The sequence below is a fragment of the Pseudorca crassidens genome, chromosome 8 (assembly GCF_039906515.1).
Source record: "Pseudorca crassidens isolate mPseCra1 chromosome 8, mPseCra1.hap1, whole genome shotgun sequence".
NCBI classification, from domain to species: domain Eukaryota; kingdom Metazoa; phylum Chordata; class Mammalia; order Artiodactyla; family Delphinidae; genus Pseudorca; species Pseudorca crassidens.
The window spans coordinates 100,878,067-100,905,091 of record NC_090303.1 but is presented as its reverse complement, the minus strand read 5'-3'; the positions used below and the strand labels follow the sequence as shown (position 1 = coordinate 100,905,091).

Below are 27,025 nucleotides of genomic sequence, written 5' to 3'. Positions count from 1 at the left end.
AGCAGCTTTGCCGAGCCTGGCATGGGGGAGCCCCGCAGCAATGCTTCCAGCAGAGCTGGGGGAAATGCATAGGACCAATCCCCCCATCCCGGGGTCCAAGCCTTCGGCAGGTACGGATCCGATGGGGGAAGGTGTGTATAACACGGTCTCCCTCCTCGCTACATCTTCTCCCTCAACCAAACACACATAGAGTCGTGCCAGGCAGCCCCTATATTCTGGGGTCTGAGCCGCCAGAGGACTGTGGGCCAGTCTGGACACATGGGAGGCAAATCACAGGGCACACCCATGGCCCAGGCTGCAGTCTGCCTACCCCAAAGGATGCAGCCAGGGTCCTCCTCTGGACACTAGCTTCATAGATGTGACTTGGGTCAGACCACCCTGGCAGCCCTGTTTGAACACCGCTGGTCCTGTTTCCTGGGGGCCAACGTGACATGAGCCAACTTACTGAACAGTCTGAGCCAGAAGGGGCGAGAAGTGGAAATGGAGGCTTCCGGGGCTTCCCTGGTGGCGCAGTGGTTGAGAGTCCGCCTGCCGATGCAGGGGACATGGGTTCGTGCCCCGGTCCAGGAAGATCCCACATGCCGCAGAGTGGCTGGGCCTGTGAGCCATGGCCGCTGAGCCTGTGCGTCCGGAGCCTGTGCTCCGCAACGGGAGAGGCCACAACACTGAGAGGCCCGCGTACCGCAAAAAAAAAAAAAAAAGTCCACATGCCACCGCAACTAAGAGGCCCATATGCCTCAAGGAGGATCCCACGTGCAGCAACTAAGACCTGGTGCAGCCAAAATAAATAAATAAATTAAAAAAAAAAAAAGAAAAGAAATGGAGGCTTCCACCTGCTGCCTTTCCACCTGCCGTGCAGGTCCTGGGACACTTCCTCTCCCTCCCTCCTCCGTCTGTCTCTCTGGGGACAGGCCCTGCGGCTGTGTCTTCCACGCTGCAGGTTCCACCAGCGGGAGGCCCTGCTGGGAGATTGGGGTGGGTCATCCCCATCCGTCTCTGTCTGTGGATAGACGCCCACAGGGTCCAGCTTCCAGGGGTGAACCTGGCCCCTGGGTCTGGGAGCCCCTCTTCCTCCCTTTGTCCCGGACTCTCAACCGCTGCACCACCAGGGAAGCCCCCACCATTGATTTTTGATTATGTTTGGGTATTAAACACCCTGTCGAGTTGATTTAAAACTCTTATCTGACATCCAATTCAAAGTTTTTCCTCCCACTTCTGCTGGATCCCAGGTCCTGGCCTGGGAATGGGCAGGGTCTGCTTTCCCCCCACTGGGGCAGGGCCAGGCAGGGGTGGGATGAGGATTGAGGAAAACTGGCCCTGCTGGTGTGGGCCATTCCTGCCATCCCCGGGCTCAGGACGGCAAGCGGCAGGTACGTGACACCCAAAAGGACCAGGTGGAGTGCAGCGAGCTGTATGGGGACCCTCTCCCGCCTGCTGGGGGGCGCGAACAGGAGACAGCTGGGAACTCATGGTTGGGCCTCTGGGGCCCTGTGACGCCCAAAGGTGTCGAGGCAGCACATGAAATTTCAGGCCCTCCAATCCATGGGGTACTCTGTGTTTTCAGCTTTGGACTTTACCAAAGATTTGTGGATGCGGAAAAAGCCCCATTCCGTAATCAGTTGCCTTTTTCTCATCCTTCTTTCTAATTAGCTTCCCTAAGGGTGAGAATTCAGGCATCTGCTCAGGCTTATGGTCAAGTCTAAATCTCTCCAAATTCTTTTTGGCTATAAATTGTTCCGGCAGTGACCTGACCGGCCAGTCCGGAGCCTCCTGCTGGGCCACGGACACTCAGCTCGGAGGACCAGCAGCCAGGTCACTTGGGTTTCACTCTCGTGCTGACACTTCTTCCCTCTTGTTGACGTGGGTCACAGCCAGGAACTCCAGTGTGGAATCGGAGATCTTTGTGGCTTGGGGCAGAAAATACTCCTAATTCTAGATCCTGTAGGAAAATGTAAGAAGTGATGAAGAGCAAAAAGACCCTAATCTTTCCTTCCTTTTTCTCTCTATGCCCCGTCTCTTCCTCTCTTCTTTTTTTTTTTTTGCGGTATGCGGGCCTCTCACTGTTGCAGCCTCTCCCGCTGCGGAGCACAGGCTCCGGACGCTCAGGCTCAGCGGCCATGGCTCACGGGCCCAGTCGCTTTGCGGCACGTGGGATCTTCCCGGGCTGAGGCATGAACTCGTGTCCCCTGCATCGGCAGGCGGACTCTCAACCACTGCGCCACCAGGGAAGCCCCCTCTCTTCTTTTTTAAAAAATATAACAGCTTTATTAAAATATAATGCACATACATACAATCCGCCCATTTAAAGTGTGCAATTCAGTGGTTTTTAATATTTTCACAGAGTTGTGTGATCACTACCACATTGAATTTTAGAACATTTTTTAGCATCTCCAGAAAGAAGCCGTACACCCATTAGCACTCACTCCAAATTTCTCCCCAACACTCTCCAGCCCTGGGCAATCGTTAATCTACAGAAGTAGCAAGATGGCTGCAGCATTTTACATTTCCACCAGCAATGTATGACGGTTCCCATTTCTCTACATGCTCGCTGACATGTGTTATTGTCTGTCTTGTTGATTTTAGCACCCTAGTGAACGTGAAATCGTATCTCTTTGTGGTTTTGATTTGCATTTCTGTAATGACTAATATAATGTTGAGCATCTTTGAATATGCTCATTGGCCATCTGACATCTTCTTAGGCGAAATGTGTATTCAATGCTTTGCCCAGTTTTAATCATTTGTCTTTTTTTACTGATAAAGTGTGTGTGTGTGGGCGTGCACACGCGTACACATATAGAGTCTGGACACCAGACCCTTGTCAGGTATATGATTTGTAAATATTTGCTTCCATTCTGTAGGTTGTCCTCTTATTTTCTTTCTTTCTTTTTTTTAAAAAAATAAATTTATTTATTTATTTTTGGCCGCATTGGGTCTTCGTTGCTGCGCGCGGGCTTTCTCTAGTTGCGGCGAGCGGGGGCTATTCTTCATTGCGGTGCGCGGGCTTCTCATTGCGGTGGCTTTTCTTGTTGCAGAGCATGGGCTCTAGGTGCGCGGGCTTCAGTAGTTGTGGCACGCAGGCTCAGTAGTTGTGGCTTGTGGGCTCTAGAGCGCAGGCTCAGTAGCTGTGGCACACGGGCTTAGTTGCTCCGTGGCATGTGAGATCTTCCCGGACTGCAGCTTGAACCTGTGTCCTCTGCATTGGCAGGCGGATTCTTAACCACTGCACCACCAGGGAAGTCCCGTGTCCTCTTAATTTCTTGATAAAGTCCTTTGAAGAACAAAAGTTTTTAACAGTGGTGAAGTCAAATTTATATATTTTTTCTTTAGACCATTAAGACAGTTAAGACAAACTCGCACTGATACTGGACACTGACCCTGCCCTCACCCCCAGGCTTCTTGCTGTTGCTGGTTTGTTGCTTTGGTGACTTTGCTGGGTTATTTTTGTGGAGTGTGTTTACCCGTAGTGTGAAGCCTCTAATGTTGCTCCTCAGAGGGTGCAGACTCAGCCTGTGCACAATCACCCTGGGACGAGAGTAGCTTGATTTTCTCTTCCCCTGACCTCTCTCTTAAACCTTCTGTCTCTGTTGGCATCACACTCAGATCTTAGGCTCCACTGACTACTGGCTGACTGCTCTATTGTTTTCAACCGTGCCTGGGGTATACAGTGCCTCACTGTCTGATCCAGTTTAAATTTGGGCCTCTTTATGGGAGTTTTTTTTTTTTTTTTTTTACATCTTTATTGGAGTATAATTGCTTTACAATGGTGTGTTAGTTTCTGCTTTATAACAAAGTGAATCAGTTATACATATACATATATTCCCATATCTCTTTCTCCTTACGTCTCCCTCCCTCCCACCCTCCCTATCCCACCCCTCTAGGTGGTCACAAAGCACTGAGCTGATCTCCCTGTGCTATGCGGCTGCTTCCCACTAGCTATCTATTTTACGTTTGGTAGTGTATACATGTCCATGCCACTCTCTCACTTTGTCCCAGCTTACCCTTCCCCCTCCCCATATCCTCAAGTCCATTCTCTAGTAGGTCTGTGTCTTTATTCCTGTCTTACCCCTAGGTTCTTCATGACCTTTTTTTTTTCTTAGATTCCATATATATGTGTTAGCATACGGTATTTGTTTTTCTCTTTCTGACTTACTTCACTCTGTATGACAGACACCTCACTACAAATAACTCAATTTCATTTCTTTTTATGGCTGAGTAATATTCCATTGTATATATGTGCCACATCTTCTTTATCCATTCATCTGTTGACGGACACTTAGGTTGTTTCCATCTCCTGGCTACTGTAAATAGAGCTGCAATGAACATTTTGATACATGACTCTTTTTGAATTATGGTTTTCTCAGGGTATATGCCCAGTAGTGGGATTGCTGGGTCATATGGTAGTTCTACTTTTAGTTTTTTAAGGAACCTCCATACTGTTCTCCATAGTGGCTGTACCAATTCACATTCCTACCAGCAGTGCAAGAGTGTTCCCTTTTCTCCACACCCTCTCCAGCATTTATTGTCTCTAGATTTTTTGATGATGGCCATTCTGACCTGTGTGAGATGATATCTCATTGTAGTTTTGATTTGCATTTCTCTAATGATTAATGATGTTGAGCATTCTTTCATGTGTCTGTTGGCAATCTGTATATCTTCTTTGGAGAAATGTCTATTTAGGTCTTCTGCCCATTTATGGATTGGGTTGTTTGTTTCTTTGTTATTGAGCTGCATGAGCTGCTTGTAAATTTTGGAGATTAATCCTTTGTCAGTTGCTTCATTTGCAAATATTTTCTCTCATTCTGAGGGTTGTCTTTTGGTCTTGTTTATGGTTTCCTTTGCTGTGCAAAAGCTTTGAAGTTTCATTAGGTCCCATTTGTTTATTTTTATTTCCATTTCTCTAGGAGGTGGGTCAAAAAGGACCTTGCTGTGATTTATGTCATAGAGTGTTCTGCCTATGTTTTCCTCTAAGAGTTTGATAGTTTCTGGCCTTACATTTAGGTCTTTAATCCATTTTGAGTTATTTTTGTGTACGGTGTTAGGGAGTGTTCTAATCTCACACTTGGGAGTGGTTTTTTGAGGCCAGCCTTTGAGGTTTGTTCTAACTTCTGGAGGAGTCTTCGCTGTCTCTCTCTCTTTTTTTTTTCTCTGACAAACTAGCTGACCTGCAGTTTAGCTCATTGCTCTTATGGAGCTACCAGTGTTCTCGTCACTGTTTACCACCAAAATCTCCATGGTTTTCAAGTGCACCCTTATGCTAGAACTTCCCCAACATTTTGTTCTAAATAAAGTCAGCTTGCCTTTCTTTCTTTCCTTCTTTCTTTCTTTCTTTCTTTCTTTCTTTCTTTCTTTCTTTCTTTCTTTCTTTCTTTCTTTCTTTCTTTCTTTCTTTCTTTCTTTCTTTCTTTTCTTTCTTGCTTCTCTCCTTTCTTTTTCTTTCTCTCTCTCTTTCTCTTTCTTTCTTCCTCTCTCTCCTTCTTTCTTTCTTTCCCTCCTTCCCTCCCCCTCCCTTTCTTCCTTCCTTCCTTTCTCTCTCTCTCTCTTTCTTTCCCTCCCTTCCTTCCTCCCTCCCTCCCTCCTCCTTTTCTTACTTCCTTTCTTTCTCTCTCTTTCTTTCTTTTCTTTTCTTTTTTTCTTTCTTCTCTCCTTCTCTCTTTCTCTTTCTTTCTTCCTCTCTCTCCTTCTTTCTTTCTTTCCCTCCCTTCCATCCTCCCTCCCCCCTCCCTTTCTCTCTTTCTTTCTTTCACATCATAGCTCTCTATTCTTATGGCCTTCTCTTTCCATGGCACAATTTGAACCACTGCTTCAGAGCTGGGGGCAGAGACAGTGGCTTCCTTCTCTGAGTGATGCCCCTGCTTTACAAGGTGGGGCTTTGGGTGGAAGCAATAGCTCTGGTCTTCTCAGCTTGCTGCTCCCAGCATGAAATCTCTGACCTACAAGCAAACTGAGGCAAGAGGAACTGAGGTCCCAGAGACTTTAAATGCTTAAAAAATACAATTAAATATATTTTTTACCAGTTATGAGTGTTTTGCTCCGGAGGAGGTTTGCAGAGCTCCTCACACCACCATTTTGAAAGTGGATCTCTTCTTTTTCTTCCTTCCTTCTTTCTTTCTTTCTGTGAGTTTTGTTTTGTTAACTTACGAGTTAATCATAGAATATTCCAGGTGTTAGAGATGATGTCCAGATGTGGGATGCCATTAATAAGTATATCAGCTAATGTTAAAGACACTCCTCTTAACTCAAGGAAGCTATGATCAGAAGTTAAAAGAAGTTTTTGTTTGTTTTTTGTTTTTGTTTTGTTTTAAGCACAGTGAACAGCTTCCTCAGGAAGATTGAAGGTTAAAAGTAAAAAGTTTCAAAGCAAATACATTTCCTGGCTCCTCTTTGCAAGAAGTTATTTTCTACTGAACTGTAACCCTTTGTGTTTAAGAAGATTAGATTTTCCCCCTAATGCTAAAAGAGTTGTTACCTTCCTTTTCCTTTCACAGACATTCACCATCTTGTCTTTTAGTAGTTTCAAAGCTTTGAAACAATGTTCAGATAATCTCAAAAATTAAAAAACAATGGCTAGGATAAAAACTGTTGATGTTTTAAATATTGGATCAGTTGTTATACAAGTGCTTTGTCCAAATCCTATAACAAACTTGCCTTAATGGTGTTAAGATGAAAGGTTTAAGATTTACCTCCTTAAACCTTGAAACATATTTGGCTAATTGGAATAATGGTTTTAAACTACAATTATGAACTTTATTTTTTTCTTCCAGTTTTATTGAGATATAACTGACATAAAGTACTGTGTAAGTTTAAGGTTTGAAGCATGATTCATGATAAGTTTAGTGAACATCTATCATCTCATATAGATACAAAATTAAAGAAGTTAAAATTTTTTTTCTTGTGATGAGAACTTAGAATTTTCCCTCCTAGCAAATTTCATGTATAATGTAGAGCAGTGTTAATTATATTTTTATCATGTTGTACATTAAACCACTAGTACTTATTGATCTTATAAGTTTGTACCTTGTGACGGCCTTCACACAATCTCCCTTTTTCTCATCCCCTGCCCCTGGTAACCACAAATCTGATCTATTTTTCTATGTCTTTTTTTTTTTTTTTTTTTTTGCGGTACGTGGGCCTCTCACTGTTGTGGCCTCTCCCGTTGCGGAACACAGGCTCCGGACGCGCAGGCTCAGCGGCCATGGCTCACAGGCCCAGCCACTCCGCGGCATGTGGGATCTTCCCGGACCGGGGCATGAACCCGCGTCCCCTGCATCGGCAGGCGGACTCTCAACCACTGTGCCACCAGGGAAGCCCCGTTTGTCTGTTTTTGAAGTGTAATTGACCTACAACATTATGTTAGTTTCTGTTACATAACAGCAATTTGATACTTCCATACATTTCAAACCAATCACCACCATAAGTCTAGTTACGGATATGTCATCCTACAAAGATATCACATAGTTATTAACTATTCCCTATAGGGTGCATTTCTTACCCATGACTCATTTATTTTGCAAATGGAAGTTTGTATCTCTTAATCTCCCTCACTTCTTTCTTTCTTCTGCCTGCTGCCCTCCCCTCTGGCAAGCACCTGTTTGTTCTCTGTACCTATAACTCTGTTTTGTTATGTTTGTGCATTTGTTTTTTAGATTCCACATATAAATAAAACCATACAGTAAAAAAAAAAAAAAAAAGATTTACCTCCTTACTGCTGGAAAAATAAAAGGTATTCAGACAGTTTTCTGGAATATTAAGCACAATGTGAAACTTTGTTTGCTTAATTCACATTCCTTGGGCACCAGGGAACCCGGAATGAACCTGCCCCACTGGAGTCCTGGGGTTAGGGGTAGGCAAGCAGGAGCAAAGGCAAGCGAGCTCACACGAACTGTTAACTGGGGGTGGCCCCAATCTCTTTAGGGGAGACTACAGCAGAGAGTGGAGGGCTGTTCTGTGAGTCTCCTCTCACCCCAAACTGTCTCAGGTTTTCCCACCAGCTGGATGCAGGTGTGGAAGGGAGGAGAGAAAGATGACAGGTGTGCTGGTCTGCTGTCCACCCCCTCCCACCCCAGTTTCCATAGATGATCAGGTAGAACAGGAATGGGCAGCGTTGGCCCATCTCCCAGGTGGAAACGGCACTAGCCCTTCATTCCGAGGCATGGGGGGAGGGAAGGGAGAACCAACCACACCCATGGGCTTATTTTTTCCCATGTCTCCTTGAAAACAGAAAAGAAGGTTGGGGAAGGTGGCGGCCCAGGAGGAAGCAGGCTTCTCCTCTAGCTTGCATTCTCTACATTTCTTTGTCCCTTGTTAACCTACTCAGTTTGATGGCCAAGTCGGGTCGGCCAGGAGCCTGGCTGCACACCTTGGATGGCTGCCAAAGAGTGGAGCCTGTCACTTCTTAAAGCCACTGCTGTGATCCCTGCCTGCCCCTGGTTATCCTCCCTGGACCGGGAGGTGGATAATGCGCATGTGGTACCAAGATTCCAGAATTAGTTCATGGCCAGCCCAAATGCCCTCTCTATTATGGCCAGTTACGTAGAGACAGCCCTGCGTGCCGACAGTACGTTCTCCATTCGTGCTTTCGCGAGTTGGAGATGGTTCTGTTACTTCAACTACAGACAAGGTGAGACTAATCTACAGAATTAAAATAACCCACTAATGCAACAACCCGGTGCTTCTTTCCTTGATAATAAGAGGCCTGTTGTAGTTTTTGGCGGTGCTCTTTCTGGCAAACATGTTGCTTGCTCTCCCGACTCAGAATGGAGCCAGTAGGCGGCCTGAGACAACCCAGGAGGTTTGGAAACATAAGCTGAAGGCACATTCTTAGAGGTCCTGGAGGAGAAACGGGCCCCGAGGAGGGGGCAGGAAGGAGTAAGGGAAGTGAATAATATGCAATAAGACGTGAATGCTGGGCTTTGGAGAAGACACTCCCTGCAGGAAGGCAGGCATCTGGCCACTCTGTAGCCTGCCATCACTCCCAGGCCTCCCCAGGTGCACCTGTCTGGACGCTGAATTTGGACCCAGTGGTGCATACAGCAGGACTGCGGAGGAGCCTCGGGTCTGGAGTGGATCTCGGGCTCGGGGCGGCGTCGTGGCGGGGATGGGAGGGAGGGTGTGGGTGGGCGCAGAAGCGCAGCGGCGCCACCTAGCGCCCAACTGGCGGCGGCGCCGCGAAATCTCAGCTCTTTCTCCCCAAAGGAGCAAAGATGCGGAGTCCAGAAGGAACCGGTCTTCAGCGCCTGGGAAGCCTTGGCGAAAGGAGGGCATGAAGATGGTGAGGAAAAGAAGCGTAGGGACAGCCTGAGCCCTCTTTATTTTTAAATTTGACATATACCCTTGATTTCGTATGTATTCTTATAAAATATGGTGATGCGGCGCCGCAGATTTCAAAATAATGCTTTCTCTCTTTCCTGGGTCGGGTCTTCCTTATTTTTAGTAAAATAGTAATTGCTGAATTACACAGATGCAGTGTTTCGTTCTTATGATCCAGCTTTTGCGTGTAGGAAGTTGAGACTTGGTGAAATATCGCCATCACATATTTGCTCATGCCATATCCTTTTATTTTTTTATTTTAAATTTTCACCAGTTTTATTGAGATATAATTGACATATAACATTGTATGAGTTTTAGCTGTACCACATAATGATTTGATACATGTACGTATTGCAAAATGTCACCACAACAAGCCCAGTTAACTTCCATCACCTCACATAGTTACATTTTCTTTTCTCGTGATGAGAGCTTTTAAGAATTACCCTCAGGGCTTCCCTGGTGGTGCAGTGGTTGAGAATCTGCCTGCCAATGCAGGGGACATGGGTTCGAGCCCTGGTCTGGGAAGATCCCACATGCCACGGAACAACTAGGCCCGTGAGCCGCAACTACTGAGCCTGCACGTCTGGAGCCTGTGCTCCGCAACAGGAGAGGCCGCGACAGTGAGAGGTAAGCGCACTGCGATGAAGAGTGGCCCCTGCTCGCCACAACTAGAGAAAGCCCTTGCACAGAAACGAAGACCCAACACAGCCAAAAATAAATAAATTAATTAATTAATTAAAAAAAAAAAAAGAATTACCCTCCTAGCAACTTTCAAGTAGAGTGTAGAGGTTTATATCAATATATAAGTTTGAACTTATTAAATGTATTATTCAGATAATCTATATCTCTGCTTAGTTTTCATCTGCTTGACCTGTCAGTTTCTGAGTTATGTACTAAGTATGTTTTCTTCCTGCACTTGAGATAATCTTGTTAGGTGCACACGTGTTGTACCTCCTTCATCTCTTGTTTCTTTTATCAAGGTGTATCATCCTCTTTCAAGCATACACAGAAGTAGAGAGAAGAATAAAACAAACCCTCCTGAATCCAGGTTCAACAACGCGTGGTTAATCTCATTTCATTTATACCCCACGGACTCTTCCACAGCCCTTCTACTTGATTATTTTGAAGTAAGTGACAGACATCATATCATTTTATTAGTAAATACGTTAGCACCTATCTATAAAAGGTAAGGAATTCTTATTAAAACATAACCACAATACCATCATCACTCCTAAACAATTTATAATAATTTCTTAGTAGCGTTAAATATCCAATGAGTGTTCAAATTTCCCAATTGTCTCATGAATATTTTGATTCTCTTTGCTCAGATTAGGATCCTAATAAGATTCATACATTACGATTAGTTGATATGCATCCAGTGTCCTTTTTAAAAAAAAATGTTTTTTTGACCACTCTGCAAGGCTTGTGGAATCTTAGCTCCCCACCAAGGATTGAACCCAGGTCACGGCAGTGAAAGCGCTGAGTCCTAACCACTGGACCACCAGGGGATTCCCTCCAGTATCCTTTTTTATATATAGGTATGACATATCTCTTTGTCCCTTTTGATATTTCCCGGTCTTGAGTTTTATTTTGTCATATATTAGAATTTCTAGTTTTGGATAATTAAACATTTTTCAAGATTACAAAAATTATATACGAATAAATGCTCCTCTCATTGAGATGTGGGGTCTATGTTTTCTTCCCTTCAATTTGGGGGAGTTGGTGACTTCACCGACCAGTAGAGTATGGCAGAAGTGAAGTCATGTGACGTCTGAAGCTCGGTCATAAGAAGCATGCAGTTTCCTTCTTGTTTGCTAGAACACCCACTCTTGAAGCCCTGTCTCCACCTAAGAAGTTTGGTTACTCTGAGACCACCATGCTGTGAGGAAGCCCAAGCCACGTGGAGAGGCCATGCATAAGTGCTCCGTCTATAGTCCCTCCTGAGCATAGCCTTCGAGTCATCCCAGCCCAGGTGCCAGACACATAAGGGAAGAAGATTCCAGATGTTCCTCCTCGTCTTCTGAGATACTCTCAGCTTTTGAGCCCTCCCTGCTGAGGCCCCAGACATCATGGAGCAGAGACAAGCCGTCCCTGGTGTGTCCTGTCTGAATCCCTGTCCCACAGAGTTTGGGAGCATAATAAAATACTTGTTATTTTATGCCACTAAATTGGGGCAGTTTGTTACGTGGTAGTGGGTAACTGTAACACGGAATCAATTCTCAGGCATTGATGGGGATACTGTGACTTTTGCAAACCAACCCTTGAATGCCCTAGCCTGTGGGTTTGGTAGGTGTCTTTTTTTTTTTTTTTTTTTTGGCTGCACTGCACAGCTTGTGGGATCTTAGTTCCCTGAACGGGGGTCAAACCTGTGACCTCAGCGATGAAAGTGCAGAATCTTAACCACTGGACCACCGGGGAGTTCCCTAGTAGGCGTCCTTTTAACTTTCTAGCCAAATCCTTGGATCCAACATCTACACTTGGTATGTTTTCATTTTTATCAGATTTACCCTGGTTTCATCCATTAGAAATTCCAGATTATGGGATGTGGAGCTCAAGTGGCCCCAGGACAGGGAATCGTGCAATTCAAAAGAGCAGGTCAGTTATCACACAGGTGGTATTATCACACAAAGCAAGGAGGTTGAAAAGTGCTTGCCTGCAAGGACCACCAGGGGTCTGGAGCCTGCACGAGGGGGAGGTGAAGACTCTGGGGTGCTTGTGGCTGCCTTTTTAGGTGTGACACTCAGGTTTTCTTGCTGTCTCATTAGGTGGGGAGGTGGTGCTGTAGCCAGGGAAATGGCCCAAATTATTAGGGCCAGGGAACAAGAACAGGGTGGGGGGAAGAGGACACGAGGAGTAGGTGTATCTGGAGTTTGCATTTCTTAGGCTGTTGGTGACTCAGCCACTCAACAAGCACCACTGGGGGCCACTGAATGCAGAACACCATCAGACCTGCTATGAAGAGACACAGAGGTAAGCGAGGGGTGGGTTTTGGTCTTCAAGCTGCCCCCAGTGTGGGTGGGGATGCAACAGTCCCACACACACAACAAAACGCATGTGAAGGAGCCCCTTGTCCTCTGGTTTCTAACCTGCTCTCATCTGGGTCCCCTTAAACCAATTACGATCTTCTGTCTTGGGGGAAAGGTTGGAATCTGTATAATTAACATCCAGTCAAAAAGCCAGGACTCGGCCCCCTCCCCCTGTGTGCCCTGGTTCCCAGTCGGCAGATCCTGGTCCTGGGCTCGCTTGGGTGACTGAGCTCCAAGCAGAGATGGGGACACATAGGTGGTGGTGAGGGGGCAGCGGAGGATTCGCTTGTTCTGCTTCCTTCCAGCCACAGTCGTCCGGGTGGAAATCCACACCTGTTGTATTGGTTCCTATCGCTGCCATACATAAGCTGCCATAGGCTTAGTGGCTTCAAGCAACACGTTTATTCTCTTACCGTCTAGAGTCTGCAGGGCTGTGTTGCTAATAAAGGCTCTTGGGGAAAATCCACGTCCTTGCCTTTTCCACCGACACCCCTGGCTTGTTGCGCCTTCCCCGACTTCAGAGCCAGCAGTGTGGCAGCTTCTCTCCTCTCTGACCCCCTGTCTCTCTCTTACCGGGAAGGACTCTCAGAAGGAAAAAACCCACCCCAGACCCAAGAACAATATAGAAGATTTACGCTGAGAAATCCTTGTGATGATATCGAGCCACCTGGAGAATTTCCCATCTCAGGATACTTACCTTAATCACACCTGCAGAACGCCTTCCTTTTGCCGTGTAAGGTGACGTATTCCCAGGTCCCAGGGACGTTAGAATGTGGAAATCTTTGTGGGGGGTTGAGTCTGTCTATCCGTCCATCCTGGCCAGCTGCTTTATCCCGTTAATCAGCAATAAGAGTTCCTTCCTTCCTCCCTCCTTCTCTTTTTCTTTTAAAACTTAGATTTTATTATTTTGAGTAGGTAATATGTTCCCATGATTAAAAGATAAAAACAACATAGCACTGGGGTGGGGGGTGATGGCACCTGGGGACCCACCGACCTGGGACTGCGCTGTGGCCGGGACACTTGGAGGCTCCCTCGATCTCCAGAGGGAGGGAGGAGACCCCGCCCCTCCCCACCACCCTGCCCGCCCCACTGTGGGTCCCTTCAGGCTCTCTTCACTCAAAAAAAAAAAGCCCACAAAGAAACCCAGCCAAATGGAGCATCTCTTCTCCCTACCCTGCCTCAGCCATCCCGTTTCTCCCTGTGTCTTCAGTGCTGTGGTTTCAACGCCTGTGTCCCCGCTAATGTCCAATGTGATGGTGTTAGGAGGTGGGGCCTTTGGGAGGTGCTTAAGTCATGAAGGCGGAGCCCTCACGAATCGATTAATCTTCTTATAAAAGAGACCCCGGAAGACCCCTCACCCCTCTGCCATGGGAGGATGTACCGAAAAGTCACAGGTCTTTGACCCAGAAGAAGCCCCTCACGTGACCTTGCTGGTACCCTGATCCTGGACTTGCAGCCTCCAGAACTGTGAGCAATAAACTTTTGCTGTTTAAAAGCCCCCCAGACTACGGTATTTTGTTACAGCAGCTTGAATGGACGAAGACAATGGGTAACCATTTATATTAGAATCATGTGTATTTTTCTTGGGTTTTTATGAATACATATGTTGCTCTCTTACACGAAGATTAGCATGCTATCTATATATTGTTCTATACCTATTTTCTTACTTAGTATATCCTGAAGATCTTTCCCCATCAGTCTAGAGAATGCCCCTGTTCATTCGTTTCTTTTACAATCACCTAAACTGGCACTGTGTGGACACTCCGTAGTTTATTCAGATCTATAGGCTCTCTCCTGTAGAAGGACGTTTGGGTCGTTTCCAGGCTCTGCCAGTACCAACAGTACTGCAGTGGATTACTGTGTACATCTATTCTTCCTCTGTTTGTAGGTAGATCTCCAGGATAACTCTGAGAAGTTGGATCAGTGTGTCAAAGGGTAAAGGTGTTGGCAATTTTGCTCGATTTTTCCATAGTGTCTTCCTGTGGTTGCACTATTGCATGCCTGTCAGCCACCCAGAAGGGTCCCCCACAGCCCCCCGAGAGGGAGCCGTCAGCCTCAGATTCTCCAAACTGATCTGATAGGTCAACTAGTATTTCAGTGAGTGTCCTCGCCTTAGTGATGGAGGTCTTCTCTGGGGTGGAGGCCAAGGCCTGTGTTTCTCATCGGTGTGTGTGCCGCACGCCCGGCCTGGTGTATGGCCTCATCTGCTACGCCTTGTGCAGGAGGCAGCATAGGAGTTGAGGCCTGAGGGGGTTTACTGTCTGTGCTTGGGGTAAGGGGGGCACTCGGGCTTCAGGTGGGAGTTAGTGGGGGGAGGGGGCCTTCACACAGGCCTGTAGGTTCCATTGTAGCTAAAAGGGGGAGGCATCAAGCAGCCCCCGTCCTCCTCAGGGATCCAGCGCTGGACATAGGTGGAGCCATTTTCCAGAGGCCTCACGACCACGAGGTCTCTGGACGCCAGGGACGGGTCCTCTGGGAAGAAGTTGAAGGGCCGGAGCAGGAAGCCCACGGAGTTCCCGGGCGTGGCCGTGTTGGGGATGTCCTCGGAGTGGGGGATGTGCAGGAAGCCCACTGTGACCCAGGCCACCAGGTCCTACAGGAGAGAGGGGTAGGCGGTGCTGAGGATGTTCAGAGGGGAAGGAGTGGGCAACCCCCCCTAAGCCCCATGTTTAAGGAAGGAGCAAATCCAGTGACCACCGAGCTTGCTCCCCAAGCAGCAGGCCGGCCCTCACCATCCTGGGACCGGGCACAGATCTTGGGACCGAGCGGGGATCTGGTCTCAGGGCGGGGCTGGAAAGGGCAGAGCTGGTACCTCATCTTCAATGTTCTCATTGTTGTGAAGAAACTCCTCAAAGACCACAGGCGGGTCCCAGGGGTCGTTCTGGTTGTAGACGCTGCTGCTGCATAGCTCCGACTCCCGGTATTTGGTCACTGCCAGGGGATACCTGTCCGGGCAGAGAGAGGAAGGTAGCCTCCAGCCGCTCCCAGGGAACATCTTCAGGGTCGATGATGGGGGAAAGTTACTGCCTTCGCTCAGCTGCGGGATCATCCCCGGGAGTCAGCCAGACGCACTGTCAACAGAGGCTCCAGGGCTCCGCAGGGGCTCTGTACTTCCCCCCCAAAACAGAGCCATGTGACCAAGATCGTACACACGTGCACACGTACACACACACGCCCAGACATACCACAGCATAGACTCAGAATCTCCTGGACAGAAACACAGATGCACACGGACACAGGGAAACACAGGGACACCGAGAAGAACCTCCCGCCCTCCCGGCCTCCTGGGCCTCCCTCACCTGGCCCAGGTGACAGCCCGTTCCTCCTGCCAGCCCGGGGGCAGCACTTGGTCGGCCATGGAGTGGATCTGCAGTCGGTAGCTGCGCTTGTGGCCCCAGGGGTTCTTCTTGGGGCTGGTAAAGAGCAGGTACTTGGGCAGAGTCTGTCTGAAGAGGAAGGCCGCCTGACGCTCCCGGGAGAACTTCGTCTCCTGGAGAGTCGGCTGGACCAGGCGGTGTCTCGGGCTCCAGGGGTTGGTAATGTTTTCTAGCTTCATGTGCAGGGTCTGGAAGCTATTCTTCGTGCCTGCGTGTGTGCAGGGAAGGAGGAGAGTCAAGCGCTCCGCCCTGGGCCCTCCTTCCCGACCACACCCAGCAACAAACCATGGGAGTGGAGAGGGTATCCGGGGCGTGCACTGAGCCAGACGGTGGTGGAGGGAAGGGACCAAGGAACTAGCAGACAGCTCAGAGTCGGGCACGGCAGCTGCGGTGATTCCACCGCGACTCTGCACAGTTCCTCTTGAGAGCAGAGCTCTGTGTCTGTTTGCTGAGGCCTTGGCCCCAGCAAAGGGCAGCTGACCTTTCCCCAGGGGAAGAGACTATGCCTTGGTCCCAGCAAAGGGCAGCTGGCCTTTCCCCAGGGGAAGAGACTATGTCTGTGCCCGCTGGGCCCAGGGGCAAGAGGGGCGGAGTGAGAAGAAGCCGCCCACCTGGTCACGGGGGGCTCTTCTAACATGTGATTTGATGTCAGGCCACATCCTGTCATTACGCCCATGACATCTTTTAAGGTGACACCACTAACTCAGGAGACACGAAGAGTATTCCCGACGTCACCGCATCCACTCAAAGCACCACTGGGCATTATCACCTCCCCCGCCCTGTGCACGCCTTTCTCTCCGGTCCGTCCCCCTAGGGGGTCAATGCAGCACCAGGGGAACAGCTGGCACTATTCACGTTCACCATTTTGCAGGGGCACACGGGTTTCTAGCACTGCAGGTTCCACGCATGCAGGCTGGGTAAACTCTCCTGGTATTGCGCTTCCAGGGGGGGTCTAAGCACCATCTCCCACGAGTGTAAGTTATTGCTCTGATGTGGACATTTGGCCCGGAGGGTGGTTACGAGCCCGAGTCCTACCTGCCACGTCCAGGTCAACGCGGTAATGCACTAGGTGGGTGTGCAGGTTGCCAAGCAGGTGTGTGTGCAGGCGGGTCCCGTGGCGCAGCCCCTCGGGGGTGTAGAAGGTGGCGTGGACATAGCCGGTGGCGTGCATCTTGGCCTCCATCACCCCATTGGGGTAGAAGATGAAGTCCCAGATATAGTCATAATTGTAGACCGTCGAAGTGGTCCTCAGCACGAGCACCTGGCCCTTGAGGCCCGCGTAGAAGTTGAAGCCGTCGCTGAAGTTGGAGTTGAAATGCCGCCGGATGGGCACCCCCGTAGGCATCTCGAAGAGACAGAGGGCTCGAGGGTAGAGGACAGGACCGTCGGCGTCGTAGTAGTGGAGGGCATCCAGGAAGGTGGCCGTCTCCGGGCAGTCGATGCCAGGGGCCAGCTCATGAGTGACGCTGCCCAAGCCCCAGCCGACGTCTATGTACTTGGTCTGCATGCCCGCGGGCGTGTGTCCTCCGTACAGCGCCACGGCCTCCTGCACGCTCACCTCGTAGGCTATACGCTCACCTCCGAAGTGCACGTCCAGGACCTGCAGCCCCGAGGACGAGCGCAGCCGGAAGGCGAAGCTCCAGCCCCCGTAGAGCACGGTGTTGTCCTCCAGGCTGTAGCGGGGGCCCTCGGGCTGCACCAGGCGGGGGCCGTTCTTGGTGATGGCGAAGTCCCCACGTGGCTGGTAGAAGGAGAAGAGGGCTGCCTCTGGTAGGTTCTCTCCATCCTTGTCCTTGGCGAGCGGGTCTTCCAGGACTACCGCATCCACCTCTCCGTCGTCATACTTCTGAGCCAGCTCTGCGGGACTGCGGTAGAACTTCCCGTTGTACCAGACCTGCTCCACCGTCCAGTCTTGGGGGTTCGTGCTTGCGTGATCCACCAGGAGCTCCAGCCCAGTGGGGTGCAGGAAGTAGCCTTCCATATGGCGCTGCAGGATGAACCAAGAGCGGCGCTGGCCGGAGGCCAGGCCACGGGGCGCCACGTCTGTGAACGTCAGGCACCGCTCGTGGCAGTTTCCAAACGTGAAGCCCGTGGTGTGACGGAAAAACTGGTGCAGGGGTTTGCTGGCCTCCTCTAGGGTGTGGCTCAGGAGGGTATACTCTGCCTTGGACATGGGCCTGGAGGCCCAGGAGGCCTGGTGCCCGGGCTTGTGCGGCAGGTGTCGCATGTAATGGGGCCTGGGCAGTGGTCCCACAGCAAACTCGGTGATGTTGGGATGCTCCTGGGCTCCGAAGAAGATGACAGCGCGCGCTTCCCGAACGGGAGCCCGGAGGCCTTTATCCAGAAATTTCAGCACGTGTTGCTTCTTGGGCAGCAGCATCTCAATGAGGAACACGGAGTTCTTGGCCATGGTCAACGTGCTGGCTGGCTGCAGCCTCAGCTCCTTCTGGGACCAAAGGAAGCCGTGCACGGTCTTCAGCTCTTGGGCGCTCAGGTCCGCAAACACCCTGCCCTTGTTGCCCGGGGTCCGTGGGGAGCCCTCTGCCGCGGCCAATGTCTGTAGCACCAGGATGACAGCACCCGCCCAGCCGAGGGCCAGGGTCTTCCGCCCCATGGTCTGGAATGCAGTGGAATAGATGAACTTAGTTTTATGGGAGGAAATGGGTTTCCACCAGGTCGGGTCTTGGACTACGATATCCCTTGGCCTCGTGTTTTTCCCACAGACTCACTTCCTGGCTCGTCCCCGCCCAGCTCGAGGCAGCCCTCCGTGGCAGCAGGGGACGCACGCAGCTCCCAACACTGCTCTGGTCTCTGCTGTCCATCGACTTTAATTCTGCTGTCTCCTCCCTGGTCCGTAAACCTCTTTTAGTCCCGTAGATTTTCTTACTTGTGCAAACTCCTTTTCCCCTTCTCTGTGCGTTATCTGCGGGGCAGCTCTTATCTCTCCAGCTTTAGGTCACTCGGAGATTCACAGTGCCCCTCAAATCCCACAAAATGCCTGTTGTGCCATGGGTATTGACGGCAAAACTGCATTTTTGATACAACACGATATTTTTTATGTAGATAAAATCTGAAATTTAGTGTAGAAGTTCAAAGATGTGGCTCTGGAGCCAGGCTGCCAGGTTTCCAGTCTAGTACATCTCACCATTGGGAACAGCTGTGTGGCCTTAGGCTCCTTGCTTAAACTCTCTGGGCCTCCATTCACCCAACGGTGAAATGGAAATAAATGGAAAAATCGGTTGGACAATAAGGATAAAGTGTTTAGAACAAAGCCTGCCTCCTGGGAAGCACTCAAGAAGTGCGAGCTTTTTATTTTATTTATTTATTTATTTTTATTTCGCGGTACGCGGGCCTCTCACTGTTGTGGCCTCTCCCGTTGCGGAGGACAGGCTCCGGACGCGCAGGCTCAGTGACCATGGCTCACGGGCCCAGCCGCTCCGCGGCATGTGGGATCTTCCCGGACTGGGGCACGAACCCGTGTCCCCTGCATCGGCAGGCGGACTCTCAACCACTGCGCCACCAGGGAAGCCCAGGTAACAAATATTTATACCGACAGTTGCTATGCTTTTGGAGTGGCATACAACTTTGGAATGCTGTGAAAACAGTGAGGTTTTAAACCTCTTCAGGACAACTTAAAAAGAATAGAAAACAGGTTGAAGAGTTATTAATCATTATACAACCGCCCAAACAGTTAGCAATTAGGAAAACAACACGGCATTCCAAATCTGACGCTGCAGAAGGTAAAGGAAACCAGCTTGCGGATGCTGCCGCCAGATGGGCAGCTTTAATATTCGTCCTGTCCAGCCTCCGGAATGTCCACTGCTGTCCGCTAACCCTGCTAACTCAATAAAAGATTTCTTTCTACAGGCTCAAGAAATCACCTCTAAAGGAGAGAAACAGATATGGCAACAAAAAGGGGGAATTTTGACCCCTCCACACAAATATGGTTTAGACCTGATAAAACAAAATGAAACCTATAGTGTCTTTTGAAGCCCAATGGCTATTACTCCAACATGTACATTCTTTAACTCGCTGGGTGTCTGAAAAAAGGTTTTTCTGGGGAAAACAATATTTTGGAAAACTTCACCCATAGTGGTGCAGAGGAAATATATTGTATTATTGACAGGGACTTACTGAGACAATTAAAAAAATCGGTAACTACTTTTACAGCAAGCTCCCAGGAGGTGCAAAGGATCGTGGATTACAACCTAGAGATTTTGTTTGTTGGAAAGGACATCAGATAAAAGATTCTTTGCAGCCATGATGGAAAGAACCTTATCAAGTATCAGTATTATTAACTAATCCATGCACAGCCAAACTGAAAAACACTAATTCATGGACTCACACCTCTCGTCTTAAAAAGACCCCTCCACTTGAATGGACTTGGATCCCTGTTTTTGGTTTCAACTAAGGCGAGCATCACCAAGCTAGGATGAGAAGAAGACGGCAACAGTAGCAAGCGTCGAAACCAGGCCTCTGAGACCCATCCTCCCGGTTCAATTGTACTGTTTACCAAAAGTCTGTCTCTCTATCAAAAAGTTATTGTTTTATTTCTAGCTATGTTTTTGCCCCAAAGTTTAGGACAGGAAGAGAACTCTTTAGTGACACTGTCACAGAATATAGTTACTAGGGGCAATTTAGCTGCTGTTGGATTTGTCATCCAATTCCTAAGTCCACACAAGGCCGAGATAACCCCACATAACTTGCTGTCACTGACTTTTCAGATGTTTCTATCATCTATAAAAAGTCTCCCCATCGGCCTATACCTCCATATTGGTTTACTACATTCCATTAGTTTACTCAGTTCTTAAGTTTCTATGATGAGAAAGTGCTGTTGAAAAATCAAACGACGCTTGATTTTTAAAACTGCTTTGCAGGGGAAAACTTACGCTATTACCCAGACAGTGTTGTGCTCTCATACCAGATGAGTCCTCTGATATAACCTTCTAATGACTCGCATAAGAAATCAGATTTCTGCCCTGGGGAATTCCCTTTCTAGTCTAAATGAAATCTTGAATAAATGGTTCAGTTCTGGGGACTCATAGCTTAGATCTCTGCTTCTGACTTTGCTATTGTTGCTGGCCATGTTGATTGTGTTCTATGTCATTTAGAGAGTAATAATCTCTTGTGCCTCTCGATGTATATTCAAAACTCCACCTAAAATACCGATGTCTAAATGACTTGAAACTACCGATCATATCTATAGCTCTATATAAAACAGTGGGCACGCACAGTTCACATACAGGGTAAAATTGGCATAAGTCTTATCGGACAACCTAGAGTTGCCTATCGGTCCATGCCAAGCATTCTACTAGCCTAATCCCCTTAAAGGAAAGAAAGAACTGGGCTGTTAAGACAGGGCACTGGGGGACATGGTGGATCCAGAGCAGATAAGCAACCATCCTGGCCTTGGGGGACCAAATATTTGCTCATCAAATGCTTTCTACTGAAAGATTAATGATCTTAAAGGGGGGAAATAATGAAATAAAATTTACATTTTAAGGTAGGGCAAGAAAAACTTAAACATAGAATTCTCTCTCTGTGTTTGTTTGGGCCTCCCTCCTTCCCTCCTTAAAATGCAAGGTGCATCTGCGTTACACATTAACCAGAGGTCCTCAAAGATGGGAGTGCCTGCTGGACCGTAAAGATCAATTTTTTCCCCTTCTTCTGATGCTAGCAATGTAACTGCTTATAAGAAGAGTGTACTTTCCCGGCTCTGCAGGGGGTCATGGTGACTTGCTGCTTTGCTCCGTGTGTGTTTACCTGGACTGTGCATCCTTGGTGAACTTTATGTAAAATGTCAATATGGCATTTTGATGTATGATCCTTTTGTCTTGAAAATGTAAGTGACTGTGCCTTCCACTTCTAACTGGCAGAGCAGCTCTCAGAGCTTCCTGAGAATCTGCTCCCTGAGTTCTAATCCTCAGTTTGACTTGCATCAAATTCTCCTTTTTCCTTCTTAACTTGGTAGTTAACTGAATTTTCATCAACACTTCTTATCCCCAGATTGCTTTCTGCTCCGCTAAGGAGGGAGATGAGGAAGAGACCTGCGGTCCTTTAAGCCGAACTTGGCGATTCCTTTAACCTTTCCCTTTCCCAGGACCATCCTCTTGTCCAATGTCCAAATGGGCAGTGGGTGAGGTGGACAATGAAGCCATGGGAGAAGGGAGAACTTAGTGGCCAGTGAGACCTCCATGCTGGGAGATGTGAAACGCACCCTCTCCTCCCCACTGCTCGTCTCCAGCACCCGAAGGACAGAAGCCGCCTCCTCGCGGCACATTTCCCATCTTGCCCCCGGGCGGCTTGTGCCCTGGAGTGACACCTTCTGGGCTGTGTCTGTGTACTTGTTTCTCTTGACCCTTCACTCCATGTCCATCTTCCCTTGCTTCCCTCCTTCCCAGTCAACCCCTGCTTGACTCTCCCCGGATACCCCATCAGTACGTACCTGTGTGCTCTGCTCTGGACTCACCTCTGCTGCCAGACTTTGTCTCTGACTCCTTGAGCTTTATGGCTCTACTGGTCCCGCCCTGGAGGGAGGGACAGGGTGAGGCATGTGCTGACCAAGGTGGTGACCTACAGCTCAGGAGCTCCACAATGGGCAAGGGCAGTGGTACAAGGAAGTGCACGGGGCTCTGGTGGCTGCAGCCCAAAAGGTGCCTGTTACCCCAAGTACCCAAGTTTGGAAACTGCCCAATCCTTCACCACTTTAGCAGCTGGGTTCACTTCTGTTCTCCCCAACAACACCTGTGCCCTAGATCTGCTTCCCTATCATCCTCCTTCTGCAGGGACACCTTTCGCAGGCGTTGTCTGTGTTTCCTCTGTTATGATCTGTGCTGTGCCAAGGTCCGTTAAAGTAGGTGGTGAGTTTCAGAGGCCGGAGATAAGGAAAAGGAGAAATTTACCAGCAAGTAGTCTCACCTGAAGCAGATATGCGGACGGAGGCAGAAGCTGGTAGAGACGGACACCAAAACAAAAACCAGAGAATTTAACCCATGTGTAAATGGAGAATCAGAGACAGAGTAGTTTGGGAGAGAGAAGCCACTGAGCTGAGACTCCAGAAGAAGTCATATTAGCCATCTCTGAGACCCTGACAGGATTCAGGAAGGAGGGAGGAGTTGGCTGGGAAGAAAGTCTATCGGGAGGGCTGAGGCTGCGGCCCAGAGAAGGGAAAAGGGAAAGGGAAGTGCGGGTGGGATGGGGCAGGTACCCGTGCCAGGAGGGGAGATGGTACTAGAGTGGCTTAGTTAGATGGCAAGGGCAAAACTGGGCAGAGAGGATGCTCTTGGTCAAAGGGAAAGAACAGTCAGGAACATTGTGTGGCTTGGGAGAACCAAGCTACACAATTCCCTTGCTCACCGATTCCTGACGGCTTATTCTTTTATTATTACATGCCTTTTGTCTTTCTCATCATTATCTTCCTGCTTCTTGCAAGTCATTTCAGTATTTACTGACCGCTAGATGAAGGAAGGAGAAAACTGTTAATCAACCCGATACTTGTTTGCAATTTCAGAAATCAGAACGTCAGATAACAAGTGCTGGTTAAGGATTTGGAGAAATCAGAACCCTCTACAGAGTCCTCAGGAATGTGAACGGTGCAGCCACTTCGGAAAACAGGCTGGCAGCTCCTCAAATGATTAAACATAGACTTACCGTATGTCCGGAAATTCCACTCTTCAGTGAATGAGAAATGAAAACATATGCTCACACAGAAACTTGTATATGGATGTTCATAGCAGCGTTATTCATAATAGCCAAAAGGTGGGAACAGCCCAATGTCCATCAACTGATGAATGGATAAACAAAATGTGCCGTATCCACACAATGGAATGCTATTCTGCATTCAAAAGAACCGAAGTACTGATACATGCTACAGTATGAATGAATCTTAAAACATGTGAAATGGGGCTTCCCTGGTGGCGCAGTGGTTGAGAGTCCGCCTGCCGATGCAGGGGACACGGGTTCGTGCCCCGGTCCGGGAAGATCCCACATGCCGCGGAGCGGCTGGGTCCGTGAGCCATGGCCGCTGAGCCTGCGCGTCCGGAGCCTGTGCTCCGCAACGGGAGAGGCCACAACAGTGAGAAGCCCGCGTACCGCAAAAAACAAAAACCCAAAAACAACAAACATGTGAAATGAAAGAAGTCAGTTAAGAAAGACCACCTATTATATGATTCCATTTAAATGAAGAATTCAGAACAGGCAGCTCTATAGAGACAGAAAGTAGATTAGTGGTTGCTTCAGGCTGAGGAGGGGAGGTTGTGCAGGTGGTGATACCAAATGGATGTGGGGTTTCTTTTTGAACTGATGAAAATGTTCTCAAATTGACTGTGGTGAGGGTTGTATATATCTGTGAATATACTAAAATCCATCCGATTATTTACTTGATGGGTGAATTGTGTAGTAAGAGGATGCTATCTCAAGAAAGCTGTTTTTAAAAAAATATCGAGAGGGACTAATATCTAGAAACACACACAAAACTCCTAAAAAATCAACCAGAATGAGGAAGTCATCCCAACGGAAACACGAGTGAAGAATCTCAGGGTAACTTACAGAAGGGGAAGCCTAAAGGGCGCAAGGGCACGTGAAAAGGTGCCCAAATGTAGTGGTTTTCGAACAGTGCAAATTCTTCAACAATGAGAGATAATTTTATACCCATTTCTGGCAGAAATGAGAAAGCTGGATGACGCCAAGTGTTGGCAGAGACGTAGGGAAATATGCTTGAGGGAGGGGATGCGATGACACAGTCGTTCTGGAGCGCCATCCCCAGGACGTGGGCACAAGGTAGTTGCATCTCAGGGTAGAAACAGCCTCGGGAGCAGGTACCCCTGCAGGGCTCACTCCTGGAGGATGAAGGATGGTGAGACCACCGCTTACTTTTGTGCAGGCAGGGAGGGAGGGCGTACAAGTGCGCATTTCAGTGTTTTTTTTGAAGGAGTACAAAAAATGTTCACAGAAAGATAAAAATGTTACAGGGTAGCACAGAATAAGTGCCGCAGGAGTTGTGCCCGACTGGGATCCTGCAGGATTCAGAAGGAGCTGGCCCTCAGGACTGCCGGCTTCTCAAGGCCTGCGGCTCTGTTTAGATTCCCCTGCGTTAGACGCCCAGGGCTGCTGTAACAAGTGCCACACACTGTGTGGTTTTAAACAACAGGAGTTTATTCTTTCCCGGTTCTGGAGGCTGGAAGGCTGACATCAAGGTGCTGGCAGGGCCAGGCTCCCTCTGAAACCTCTAGGGGAGGGCCCTCGCTTGCCTCTTCCAGCCTCAGGTGTTGCCGGCAATCCCCGGTGTCCCAGGGTTCCTTGGCTTGTAGACACATCTCTCCAGTCCCTGCCCCGTGGTCACATGACATTCCCCCCCTCCCCCGCCCCCCACCCCGTGTCTATGTCTCTCCTCTTCTTACAGGGATACCTAGTCATTGGATTAAGGGCCCACCCTACTCCAGTATAATTTCATTTTATCTAATTAAATCTGCAATGACCTTATTTCTTTGTACTATTTTTTTTTTTTTTTTTTTGCGGAACACGGGACTCTCACTGCTGTGGCCTCTCCCGTTGCGGAGCACAGGCTCCGGACGCGCAGGCTCAGCGGCCATGGCTCACGGGCCCAGCCGCTCTGCGGCATGTGGGATCTTCCCGGACCGGGGCACGAACCCGCGTCCCCTGCATCGACAGGCAGACTCTCAACCACTGTGCCACCGGGGAAGCCCGCAATGACCTTATTTCTAAATAAAGGCGCATTCTGTGGTTCCAGGAAGGACAAGAATCTGGGGGGACGCTATCCAACCCAGCACACCCTCTTCACATCCCCCCACCCCCTGCCCTAGCAGGTGTGTGGCTCAGGGCAGGTGAGCTGCTCCACCCTGAGGGCTCCACAAAGCCGAGGCGAGTGTTGTCCTGGGGGGGCAGGTAGGAGCAGAGCTGCAGAGCTGAGATGGGTGGTGTGTTCCCAGGAGCCCGGCTGGGGTGTGAGTCCTGGGCAGAATCTGCTACTGTGCCGAGGAGGGCGGAGGTGGGGTATCTGGGAGGAGGTGGTTAGAGCCATGAGCCCCTTGTGCACGTCTGTGGAAAAGTGGGACGAAGAGGGGGACTTGAGGGAATGCCATGGAGACCGTGGAGACAAACGTCTTTAAGAACCACCCCAAGGAAAGAGAAAAGAATGGGGCCGGCAGAGGTGTCGGGTGAAGCTATGGCTGTTCACGTGGGGCCAAGGGTGGTGAGGTGTGGAATTCTGGGATTTGGGCTCTGCTACCTGGCTTCCTGCTCTGTTTTCCCAGCTCACCACAGTCTCTGTCTGGCTGCTGGTCCCTCCTGTACGTGACCTTGATTTCTGAGGTGTGGTTCCTCCCCTCTTGGTGTTAATGATTGGTGAGAGTTACAGATAACACTTGGGCAAAGATTGTGTCCTTGAAGTTCTGGGCTGCCTGCCTCCCTTAAAGGGGCAGAAATGATGGCCTTGCGGACGACCGTGTTGTAGGGGACAGATTATCCAGTCTTGGGGAGGGGCAGCGTGACAGGTGAGGATGGATCCAGTGTCTGTGGTTAGTGGGCCAGAGGTCACAGCTCACAGCTTCCCCATTGCTAACTCTTGATATTTTGTTTCTGGAAAAGTCACAACACATCAGAGATAATTTGCGATAGTCTAGAGAGCGTGAGTGTTTCTGTAGAACCGGGAGAAAGAAATAGTTCCGCAGGTGCCGCACCACCGAAGTCGCCTGATGAGCTCTCTAGGCTACTGAAGCCACCGTCATGGGTTGCATCCCTGATTAGGGAAGACTGGTTCACAAGGAGAAAATTCTACCGTTTTCATCAGGGGCCCTGGCACCACTGATATTTCGAGCCTGGTCGCTCTTTGTTATGTGGCTGTCCTGTGCATCGTAGGGTGTTTAGCAGAATCCCTGGCCTTTACTCACTCACTAGATGCCAGTAGCACCCACCCCGCTCCCGTTGTGACAAATAAAAATGTCTTCTGACATTGACAAGTCTTTCCTGAGGGGCAAAATTGCCCTCCTGTTGAGAACCATTGGTCTATATTTAAACCCTCATGATTTGTACCTGGAAATTATTATTATTGCTATTGGATGCTATTATACAATAGCATCCAAACTCCCTGACTCTCCGCTGGGGTCTCTCCCATCTGGCCTTCATGCTTTTGCAAGAATAAATCTGACCACGGGCCTTCCCCGCGTTGGTGGGATACTGTTGCCTATTGGATAACACTCATACTATTGAGTTGGCATTAAACACCCTTTCCAGCCCAGCCCTGACCTTCCTTTTGTTCTTGGAATATCCCTTTCCCTCTAATTTGCCATCACCTGGCCC

At 49.0% G+C, this 27,025-nt stretch overlaps 1 protein-coding gene across 1 annotated transcript; it reads right to left on the bottom strand.

Annotated features, from left to right (window-relative positions):
* Window positions 1-13,838: 13,838 nt before the first annotated feature.
* Window positions 13,839-22,295, bottom strand: AOC1 (amine oxidase copper containing 1). Its single transcript, XM_067745581.1, has 5 exons — window positions 22,155-22,295; window positions 16,745-18,326; window positions 15,632-15,917; window positions 15,145-15,277; window positions 13,839-14,925 (listed from the first exon to the last, which is right to left on the bottom strand). The coding sequence occupies exons 2-5, from the start codon at window positions 18,321-18,323 to the stop codon at window positions 14,656-14,658; spliced, it is 2,268 nt and encodes a 755-aa protein (XP_067601682.1). The 5' UTR covers window positions 18,324-18,326; window positions 22,155-22,295; the 3' UTR covers window positions 13,839-14,655.
* Window positions 22,296-27,025: the final 4,730 nt, after the last annotated feature.

Bases quoted from the DNA above. Each gene is read 5' to 3' on its own strand.
- AOC1 (XM_067745581.1), bottom strand. From the start codon at position 18,323: ATGGGGCGGAAGACCCTGGCCCTCGGCTGGGCGGGTGCTGTCATCCTG. The intron at 15,278-15,631 runs GTGAGGGAGGCC...CTGCCCGGACAG, and splicing joins CGGGCTGTCACCTGGGCCAG to GTATCCCCTGGCAGTGACCA. The intron at 14,926-15,144 runs GTACCAGCTCTG...TCTCTCCTGTAG, and splicing joins ATGAGAACATTGAAGATGAG to GACCTGGTGGCCTGGGTCAC.